The following is an 11,809-nucleotide window of genomic DNA, read 5'->3' as shown; positions in this document are numbered from 1 at the left end:
CACTTTGCCCTAAGAGAAGACCTCAACTTTTAAAAATGAACAAAAAAGCAAAAGAGGTTTGACCATAGATAGCTATTATGGACACAGGGAAGAACAGACCTCAAACCCTGAGGACATTAAAGACAAACTATTTCCAGATGAAGCCTCAAATGAGTGATATAAATTGGTCTTCATCTCAAAAGGCACTCTTGGAAGAATTCAAAAAGGATATTAAAAGAGAGTTAGGAGAAAAATGGGGAAAAGAAATTAGAGTTCTGGAAAAGGAAACACAGAAACTGTCTGAAGAAAATCACCCTTCAAAAATTAGTTTTGGTGAAATAAAAAAAGAAAACGCCTTAAAAACAGAATTTGTGAAATGCAAAAAAAAAAAAAAAATCCAATGAACAAAACAACTTATTTAAAAGTTCAATTACACAAATTAAAAGATTTTAAAAGCTAATTAAAATTCACTAAAAATTAAAATTGAAGAGAAACAAGTGAATAATGCAATGAGACATCAAGAATCAAACAAAACCAAAAAAAATATATATATACATATTCACCTGGGTAAACAAACCCATCTTACCATACAAAAAAGTAGGAGGGAAAAGGAATAAGAAATGGAATAGGAGTGGAACTAATAGAAGGGAATATGGATTAGAGGAGGTAAAAGTCAGAAGGAAAACACTTGAGAATGAATAAGATGAAAAAAGAAAGATTAAGTAGAATATAGAAGGGGAAATAGAATGGAGGAAAATATATAGTAATTATAACATGAAAAAAATTTACCAAGAATATAGAAAACAGAGTCAAATTTTTATAAATAAAAGCCATTCCTCAATTGATAAATGAGCAAAGGATATGGACAGTTTTCAGATAAAATAATCAAAACTATTATAGTCATATGAAAAAATGTTCTAAATCACTACTGATCAGAGAAATGTAAAGTATAACAACTCTGAGCTACCACCCCATCCCTATCAGATTTTCTAGCTCTTTACATTACTTCTAATCTGCAGATTAGTGAGTCGCTGGAGAGATTCAGGATTCTAGAAATCCCTGTGCCAATCAAAGACTTTTTTACCCAAAAGTCTTAGAAACACATATTTTTGAGAAGCTTGGAAATAAAATAGATGTCACAGACATTAGCATTTCGCCAATCACAAGGAAGAGAGATATCCAGTTGGGAGAAAAGAGGCACATAACACTCTCATGGAGCATCATTTCTTCCACCTTTTAGTCTTTGTGCTTTGGAATTTATGTAGGTTGTTGGTACAAAAGATAGCAATCAGTAACTGCTAAGCCTGAAAAAACAGATGATCATATGAGATTAATGAGCTTCACACAAACTAGTCTGATTCCCATCTTTTCCCCTTCTTGATCAGAAGCCCTCCCATTAATTCTTCAAACTATCCATTCCTCTTCTTAGAATGGGTAGAATTAAAGGAAAAAAGTTTAATCTGCTCCCAAATGGCTGTAATCCTCAAGCATATAACCAATCAATAAGCATTTATTAAGTACCTTCTAAGGCCAGGCACTACATAAGTGGGGAATACATGAAAAAAAGAATGAAACAATTTCTACTGACTTACATTTTACTTGGGACAATATCAAATACATATAAAAACATGTACTGCCTTATGATAAAGTTAATAAAAACAAGTATTTTCAATCTTATGCTAGTTTTTTGATAATTTGTCAGACAAAATAATAATTTTATTCTTTCTCTGACTTCTATAGAAATATATATGTTTAGTAGCAAAATCACTGAATCAAAGGATATGGACATTTAAAATACTTTATAAGCATTATTTCAAATCACATTCCCAAAAAAGCCTCTGCATAATTGAGGTGCATTGCTTCTGATTCTTCCTTACCCAAACTATTCTACTAATCTAATTTTCTTTTTTGTCAATAAAAAAGACCCTTTCAATGATCACTACTTTATAAGTCAAAGTCTAAAAATACTATTGCCCTTTATTCTTAATTTTTTTCCCACTATTTCTCTTAAAAATTAGATCAGGGGCAGCTAGGTAGCACAATGGAGTGAGCAGCAGCCCTAAAATCAGGAGGACCTAAGTTCATCTGGTCTCAGACACTTAACACTTCCTAGCTGTGTGACCCTGGGCAAGTCACTTAACCCCAGTTGCCGCAAGGGGGAAAAATAGATCATCAGTTCAAGAATCACTGACTCTAAAATCATAGGACCTGGGTTCAAATTCTGACATTGATGCTTACTACTTTTATAACATCCTTTAGCCTTAGCTTCCTCATTTGTAAAATGATAGAAACAGATTAAATCAATTCTGGGTCCATTCCAACTCTAAATCATGCAATCTAAATTACTTATTATTTTTGTCTTTTAAATTTTATGTAATCCTCACAACTCTAGAAAGGTTTTTATCATTTTACAGATTGAGCAATTTGAGAAAGAGAAGGTTGAGCAGCTATTAAGTACCTGAGGCAGAATTTGAACTCGTTTTCCTGATTCCGAGTCTAGCAATTTATTATACACGGGTTTCTCCTAGTCTTTCCCACTATTTCATCTATACTTTGTATGTAAAGTTGTTTTGCATGTTATCTCGCCACTTTTCATGTGAGTTCCCTAAGAGCTGGGACCATGTTTTTTGCCTTTCTTGGGGTCCTCAGAATTTAGTATTATCTGGCTCATAGTAAATGTTTAATAAACACTTGACTAATAGACTGTTGTCCAACCTACCCTCAATCTCTTAGAGCTCTGGGTGCATTTTTCTAAGATTCATAATCCTACTCCACATTAGCATAATCTGCATTAATAAAAATGCATATTTGCTCTTTTTGTAGCATAAAGTATTAGAAATTGAGGGGATGCCCAACAAGTGGAGAATAGCTGAATAAAGGTTGTGTTATATGAATTTAATTCATATGCTATTGTCATAAGAAATGACAGTGGGTTGATTTCAGAAAAACTTGGACTTACAAGAACTGATGTAAAGTGAAATGAAAGAACCAGGAGAGAACACTTTATACAGTAACTGTACAATGATCATCTGTGTATTTTCAGCAATACAATGATTCAGAATACTCATAAAGGATTCATGTTGAAAAATGCTATTCACCTCCAAAGAAAGAACTTATGGAGTCTGAATGCATATTGAAACATACTGTTTTCCACTTTATTTTTTCATGGTTTCCCCCATTTTGGATTTGTCTCTATCTTCTGTCTCATTGAACCAAGGTCGTAAGAAACCTGTAAAGTCTCTGTCTTCAAAACTTAAATCCTAACTGAGACAAAATGTACATAAATATGTAGAAAGAAGATAGAGTAAATGAAAGGAACCTAAGAGAAAGTACTATGAGTTGGGGAATAGGGAAACCTTTCAGCTAAAGACAACTGAGCTGAGTCTAGAAGGAAGCCAAGAATTCTAAGAGGGAGAGATGAGGAAGGAAGGCATTCCAGTCATGTAAGGCAACCAAAAAGAGAGATGGAGATGGAATACCATGTGTGAAGAACAGTAAGCAGATCAGTATAATTGACCCACAGTGTGAATGAAGGGAAGTAATATATGAGGCCAGTATAACATGTTAAAAGTTCAAGAGATATAGTTTCTGGGTAATCATTAATAATCCTAACATTTTATTAATTAAAGAGGTCCTGATGCCAAATGCCATCTTGGGAGCAGGCTCAGAGCTTTTTATGCCTTTGGAAAAGTGGGTGTCCCAGAGGCTGGCAATCAACTTTAGGTAAATAGTGAAAGAGAAAAATTTTACAATGAGGAGCTGGATCTATTCTAATGAACTTTGATTATGCCCTGTACTTCTAAATTACCCCCAGTCTTGAACAATTTAATCAAAGAATTTGTCCCCATTCAAAGTTTAGTAGAACACAATAGGCAAGAATTCACCTTAGACTGTAAGATTGAGTAGGTTCTGACAAAAATTGGTCAGAAGAAAGTTAGTTCAACCTTCAGAGACTGAATTCTTAAAATGAGGACTTTAAAAAAAAGGGTAACTCTGAGTCTCTCCCAATCATTGATTATTAATAATCATTTCTCTCACCAGGCTATAAAAGTGCCTTAAATGCCAAACAAATGAGTTTGTATTTTAAACCTGGAAACAATAAGGAGTATTAAAACTTATTAGGGGCAAGGAGGGTGGGGGTGGTTAGGGATGACAAGATCAGAAAATTAGCAAAATCATTTTGGCAGCAATATGGAAGATAGGCAGAAGAGGGGTAACACTTGGAATAAGACATTTAAGTTGTAAAGGACAATTTTAAAAAGCACATAAGCAACTAATATTCAATATGAATAAGGAAATAGTAAGAGATTAAATAGGTAAGTGTTTAAAAAACTTAAGAGATGATAGATCCTGATTCTTTTGGTTTGACATGGCATAATCTCCAAAACAGTGCAGATTTTTTAAATGAAGTATAAATGATTATAATGATTAGAAAAGGAAAAAGGATAGGACACAAGCCAAGAAAGAGAACAACCCATAGGTCAATATCACTAATTTTTAACCCATGAAAAAATTTTACGTAAAATTCCAGTAAAAAGATTACAAGAATACATTCAAAAAAGTATTTTATATAACCAAGATGAATTTATCCTAGTAATGGTAATTTGTCCAAAATGAATTGACATGTTCAAGTCTCCAGATCAAGGGACAAAACCTCATTATGATGCTTAGCAAACAGGCAAAGTTCCTAACGAACTTGGGATTTATAGGGAAAAGGTGGGATTTTTAAGGTAAAAGACCCAGGACAAAGTGTGCTAACTTTGTGCATGGTGTGCATGGTGCTAGTCTTATTTATTATGGCTTAACCTCCAGATTTTATAAGGTAACAGTGGGCAACAGTACAGGATAGCTCTGTCTGTACAAGATAATTCTGTAAGAAGAAGATAATTTTGCAGGGTCAGTTTGTTCCTCACTGGGGCCCACTTAGATATTGAGTTGCTGCCAGGGACATGTATTTTTGCTAGAGTCCATTCATCCCATCAATGGTTCAACAGTAGGAACATTATTAGCATAATTTATCACATTGAAATATACAAGATCACATGTTTCTACCAAAAGATGCAAAAAATATCTTTGATAAATACAATTATTTTTAATAAAAAGAAAAAAATAACCCTGAAAAGGCTGCTTATAAAAAGCACAATTTTACATATTTAGATAGATCTTAGCATTTCACTTTATAATCAAAAGACAACATGTGCAATGGGAAAAAAGAATCCCCAAAAATATACATGTAAATCAAGAATGCCAATTTTCTTCACTACTGAGCTCATTTTCAAAATGCTAATAGAATAAGAGAAAAAGAACTAAAAGTAGAAACCATGACTTACATAGAAAACCTGAGAACCTCAGCAAAGAAACTGAGATAATTATTAGCTTCAATAAAGTAGAATGCAAAATAAAAACATGAAAATCAAAAAGTAGTCTATATTTAACAATAACAAAATAGAAAAAGAAGTAAAAGAAAGGATAATCCAAATGAAATCAAAATAACCTCAAAACACAATGCATGTAGAGGTCAATCTACCAAGGCACACTCAATTCAATTATAAAATATTCTCAAGAAATTAAAAATGACACATTAACAAGAGGTACTTATTGCTCATAGTAGAACCATGCTAATTATCACAACAATATTACCTAAAATAATTTATACACTGCTATTCTAACTGTACTATAGAGTTAGATAAAAATAATTTTAAAATTTGGAGGAACAAAAATTCTAAAATATTAAGGTATGGAATAAAGAAAAAAAGGAATGAAAAGGATTGCTGTTCTAGTAGTCAAATAATATGATAAAGCAAGTAATTATCAAAACCATTTAGTTAATGCCTCAAGGAAATTTCTCCAACAAGTCAAGTCAACAAGCATTCATTAAGTGCTTACAGGCCAGACACTAAAAAGAGAAATAGAAGCCAGCAGAAATATAGCACACCACATATAGGAGAACAAGACTTCTAACAAATTAGAATTATCCCTAACAAATCTAACAAATTATCCCTTTGTGACATAGACACTTTATACTTGATTCACTTTCCATTGAATTCAGCATGTGCTAGTGGAAAAGTATGTCATACTTTGGATGGGGTATTCTATAGCAATCTTTTTTTGATTACATCCCCCTTTTATATACCTTTTTTCTAAAAGTCACTGAAGGCTGAAGAAAGGTGGTAGACTAGATGAAGAATATTGATAAAATGTGACTAATGTATTTACTTATTTTTAATTATTACATGTAAAGGGCAGAACTCTGTGGAGAAGTATACTAAAAATAAGGTATTATCTCAGAGGAATTGATAATACAATGGTTATCTAGTTTAGCATGGCGATTAATAGTTCTCTAGTTCAGTATGATTGATTTAATCTAACAACAAGGTGTTAACTCAGTGGAATTAAGATTGACACCTATAATGATATATACTTGTAAGAGAGTATATAAAAGCCAACAAGGACTGGGAGACGTTCTATTTTTGATCAAGCTCCTGGTGGCTCTCCTGCCTCCTGCAATTTAGGAGAGAAGACTTGACCAGGCTCTGGTGGCTTTCCTTCCTGCATTCTTCCACTGAAACCAAGACCCATTCTGAAGAGCCTCCGGAAAGCTAGCCAGGCCCCAGAAGACGACAGACTGTGAAGGAGATAATACAGACTTTGGACTTTATCCCTGACTATTCTCATGGTGATTACTCTGCTGAAACTAAGGCTGATCCCGAGACTTCCAGAAAGCTAACCAGAACATTACAATTATAATCCTTTGTTACAAAAAATATTTAGAGTAAAAGAAACAATTAGATTCAACAAACTTAGAAACATCAATTACTTGGGAAGAACTCAATTAGATGAAATTTTCAGAAGAGACAGAGATTAAAATTTAACCAACTAGTAGCTGATAGATGACATCATAGAAATAGTGCTGCATCTGCAATCAAGAAGTCTCATCTTGAAGACTTGAGTTCAAATCTGGCTTCAGACACCTAACACTTCCTAGCTATGTGACCCTCGGCAAGACACTTAACTCCAATTGCCTCAGCCAAAAAAAAAAAAAAAAAGTCTCACCTTTCTGAGTTCAAATCTGACCTCAGACACTTACTAGTTATGTGATCTTGGCAAGTCACTAATCCCATTTGCCTCAATTTCCTCATCTAAAAAATGAGCTAGGAATAATAAATAAATAAATATGAGCTAGAATAGGAATTTGCAAATTGTGACTATGCTTGCTTACAAAACCCCCAAAGAGATTGCAGTCAGATATGATAGAAAAAAACTGAACAATACTATATAAAGGATGCGAAACACAAAAATGGTGGAAAACATAGATCTAGCCTTCGGTATTTTATGTTTTAACTGGAAAAAGATAATTCTACGTGAAATAGCCAGTTTGATATTTATTAAGCCAGCTGACTCTGCACCTTTGAGCAAATAAGTTAATTTGTCTATTATAAATACCCAAATTAACTACAAAGGATATATGAAGGAAGGTACTATTTGCATGCTATATTATATACACACACACACACACACACACACACACGTATACATATGTACACACACACACACACCTATACCTATTTGTGTCTAATAGTATACATCTCTAGGGTGAGGAGGGGGAGGCGAAAAAAAAGAAATTTTGTCGGATTATTTGAAAGGAATAGCAAGTTCTGCATAACAATTATACAATAATTTTTTTTAATGTACTATATTATGGAAATGCTTGTCTTATTCCACAAATTTAAAAAGTTTTAAAAAGAATGCTAGGGAAACCTAGATGGCACAGTGGATAGTGCACAGGTCCTGGAGCAAGGAGGATCTGAGTTCAAAACCGGCCTTAGATAGTTAACAACATGGGAAAGTAACTTAACCCTAATAACCCAATTAATTGATTTGGCAGATTGGCAAATGTATGTATACATGTATATGTAACTATAATGGTAAATTAAGGTTTTCACACAGAAATTTTGTGAAATTTCTACCACTACCATCACCACCCTCAAAAAAAAATAAATCTAGTGACAGTGGATCGATTCAAAACTCTCAAAAAATTTAAAATGACACATTAACAGGAGATACTTATTGCTCATAGTAGAACCATGCTAATTATCACAACAATATTACCTAAAATAATTTATACACTGCTATTCTAACTGTAGGACAGTTATTTTTTGTACTTAAGAGCTTAAAAGCACTTTTGTTCAAACAAAAGAAATAGAGGCTGGAAGAAATGAAGCAATTTGCCCAAGATTCCAACCTACACCCTCTGTCTCCAAAGCCAATGCCAAAGGCATGTAGAAAGACCCTTTAAGTATGTATAAGCAAATGTGTGAATAGACATGCCGAACCATAAGTATCAGTATAAAAAAGAGAAGCTTTATCATTATATTTTGTGATGTCCAGGGTGTCTTCAAAGTAGAATAAATTATGCAGGAAAACCTGAGGGAAAAAAATTACCCAGTTACTGCATCAAGAACAGAACGTCCAGTGCAATTTCAAAGTAATCATAAACAGCAAAAAACAAAATTATTTAAGCTGTGCTTTTTGTAAGGTTTTCTAAGAAACTATTTTATTCTATATGAAATATAACCTGGAGAAAGTATTTTTAAAATGAAAATTTAAGTCAATCGTTAAAGGACCTAAGATTGCTATCACAGATTTAACATTTTGATTTTTAAAAGGATTTATAAAATTACCTTGTTTTAATAAAAACTGGTGTATTAAAAAATTTGGCTTTCAGATGGGATTTAAACAGTTTGGGAACAAAAAATGAACTGTAGCAAAAATATAAAGCCTCAAATCATGCTGGCAAAGCTGCTTCTTTACACAAATATCTTAGTAGTTTTTATTTGAAGTTATTTTCCCAGTACTTTTAGGAATCAAATGTTCATCTCTAACAACAGCAATAACATACAGTTGATTTATTTTCCTTTACACAAAAATATCTTTTTTGTTGCTTTCACTACTAAATTGTTCCATATGAATGAATCAATATCTTAAATTTATAGTGTATCTTTTCTGATATTTATATAAGATATATTTTGCTCAAAATTGAAAAATCATGTTCATGTTATCAATATTTCCCATTTAAAATTTCTAGTACCAATAGAGTACATCCTACTTTTAAGATTAAATGTTTCAATTTACCTTCTATTGAAAATTTTTCATACTTTTTCAATGAAATGAACAATAGTTTTTCTTTTTCCTTTTTTTTTTGTCTTTAAAAAATATAATTTCCTAAGACATTCCCCTCACCCCAACTTGTAAGGTTAAATGCTTCAATTTGTTTTCTTGATAAAACATAAACAGTATGAGATGTGTGGTATATTGCAAATAGTTTCAGACTTTTTCAATGTACTGATTAGTTATGCTTTTTTTTTCCTTTTTGAATTTTAAAAATATTTATTATATGAGATGCTCTATAAGAAGGGAAAGGAAGGAAGAGGGAGGAATTTAGGATGGGAAAATTCTGGAGGCAATTCTGGTGATGTATGGGGAAAAAAAGACAATAAGAACTTGTTTCTAAAAAATAATGGTGTGAGGCCAAGAGATCTTGAGAGATTACAAAGATGTGTGAACCTGGAGACCTAAAATGTAAAGATAGCAAGATATCTCTATATAAAAAGAGACCAATACCCATTCACATAAAAGCAAGGATAACTCTTAACGTGGCTTATCAGAAATTTATCTAAAAAGAAAGGAAGAAAATTATTGGTATTATTTGCATTAAAGAAACAAAAGAAACTTAAACATTGAAGCTGTAAATTTATTATGCATTAGGAAGCTAATTCACTTAAAAACCAAGAGCAGAGTACAAAAGGCCTGTTACCTCTTTTCAAGGCAGAACATGTTTCAAAATATATTTTTTCTTTTAAATGTATTCAGTCAGTACACAATCATTTATAAAAGCTGTATATATATATATTTTTTTTCAGTCAATACCCTCATTACATTTATAAATACAAGATTTACACAGCACCCCATCAGGAAAAAAATTAAAACTCCTTACAAATATCTACATATTTTTCATACATATAAAACATTCATAGGAATGCTTCAATAGAATTGGGTGTTGTTCAATGGTCCTTTTAATGGTGCAGCAAAATACATATAAATTTGTATAGATTTTCCCCCCATAAAACATCTCAAAAAATTACTAAGGGACTTGTAGTGAAACTAGGCCCACTAACATATCACTCTTTCAGAAAGGAATCTTACATGAATATTCCCATGAGATTCAGCAAGTGAGATAAAGAGATCAATATGAAGGCTAAATATGATAAGAAATGCACAGCAGTTAAGGCAGTAGTGCAATTAATGGGAACAAAAATTTCACAGGTCAATTAAGGGAGATGGGGAGAGGGAACTAAGTAATAATTGTGCGTGCTCTTTGATAAATATTCCCTTAGCACCCAGTGATTTAGTCTCACACACTTAGGAAGGTTCACATTTACTGAGCCTTGGAGGCAAGGGAGTAAGACCAATTTCTATTCAGTGTGCCACCTAAAAGCATTTTTTCCTTTGAAATCTAGAATTTTCTACATGATCTATGTTTAAAGAACATTTTTCTTTCTATATTAAAGAAAACAAAACATCATTGCTCTCTGTATTATTACTGCCCACTGGCATGAAGAATTTTGCTGTAGTCAAGACCTGGAAAGGATGAAATAAGGATGATGCAAATTGATATTAAGGTGATTCCTTTCCTTAAAGTGACTGTCGAGTATAGTTCCTTCCCCAAACGACACGGACTGAATGGGATACACATTCAAGGAATCTAGCAGAAACACAGAAAGGAACCTTAACGGTCTCTTGTAAAGGAAACATAGCCTAGTTTAAAGCCTGTATGGTTTGCTTCAAGCAATTTCAAAAGGTTGTAGTCATCATGACTAACTGCATTTCTCCTTTTAAAGGCAGTCAAATTCCTCTCTCTGCTACAGAGGTGCCCTTTACATTGGAGTTTCAAGGTCAGGGCTCTGGACCACCATTAGAGGTGCGTATCATTTACAGATAAGAATTTCAACTCTTACCTTGTTCCTAATATATCAACAGAATGGGGAAAGTGTGAGAGGGTGAAGGAGAAGCTCAGTCTCAAAAACTCAGCCCTGGAAAGGTGCCAATAATATCACCACAGAGTCCTATAATTTTCATATTCTCTCAGCCCTTTCCACAGTTCTCTGGAATGGTAAGCTTACTATAGCTTCCTCTTCCTGCAATGTTCACAACTCAGGACGTGGATGTGCAGTCTCCCCCCCTAAGAAAAGAGTTTTTAAACACTGCTATCTTGCAGTAGGGGTTCAATGTCCTCATCAATGCCTCGTTCTGGGTTGGTGGGCAGGTTGCCACTGATGTTGCTGTTGTGCTTTCTATTACTGCTGGCTTTGCTATGTCCGGGGATGAATAAGGCAACCAAGAAAGCCAGGAGGACTGCAATTGCACCAAACAGGAAAGGTGGGCCTGGAATAATGGCTCCCTGAGATAGAAACAAGAAACAAGAAGTTAAAATGGAGTCAATTGTAGGTGAACAAGATTTGTTCTTTCTAATAACATCCTGAACCACCCAAAAACTTATGTCTGGTTGGTACTTATGTCTTTCCAAAATAAATGAAGTCACACTTCTCATGTTTACTTTCTGCATTAAATCATTTCTCTTAGGAAGAAACCAAAATGGAATTTGGGAATCTGAAGCAAGCTACAACATTCAAGTTTTCCAACAGGTAGCTAGACTATTTCCTTATCTAATGATTCCTTCATCCCCATCCCAGGTGTTTATGTTCAAAATTTTTGTTTGGTCATTTCAGTCACATCCAACTCTTAAGTGACCCCATTTGAAGTTTTCTTGGCA

General features: G+C 33.4%; 1 protein-coding gene across 1 annotated transcript in view; it reads right to left on the bottom strand.

Moving 5' to 3' along the window:
• Nucleotides 1-9,709: 9,709 nt before the first annotated feature.
• MFSD14B (major facilitator superfamily domain containing 14B) overlaps nucleotides 9,710-11,809 on the bottom strand; it is a 77,943-nt gene continuing 75,843 nt past the window's right edge. The window contains exon 12 of the mRNA XM_051996700.1: nucleotides 9,710-11,437. Within this exon, the coding sequence (XP_051852660.1) occupies nucleotides 11,234-11,437 (204 nt within the window). The 3' untranslated portion in view covers nucleotides 9,710-11,233. The remainder of the gene's footprint in view (nucleotides 11,438-11,809) is intronic.

Source organism: Antechinus flavipes, chromosome 1 (assembly GCF_016432865.1).
Source record: "Antechinus flavipes isolate AdamAnt ecotype Samford, QLD, Australia chromosome 1, AdamAnt_v2, whole genome shotgun sequence".
NCBI lineage: Eukaryota > Metazoa > Chordata > Mammalia > Dasyuromorphia > Dasyuridae > Antechinus > Antechinus flavipes.
The sequence above is the reverse complement of the archived record's forward strand: the minus strand, read 5'-3'. Positions and strand labels throughout refer to the sequence as shown.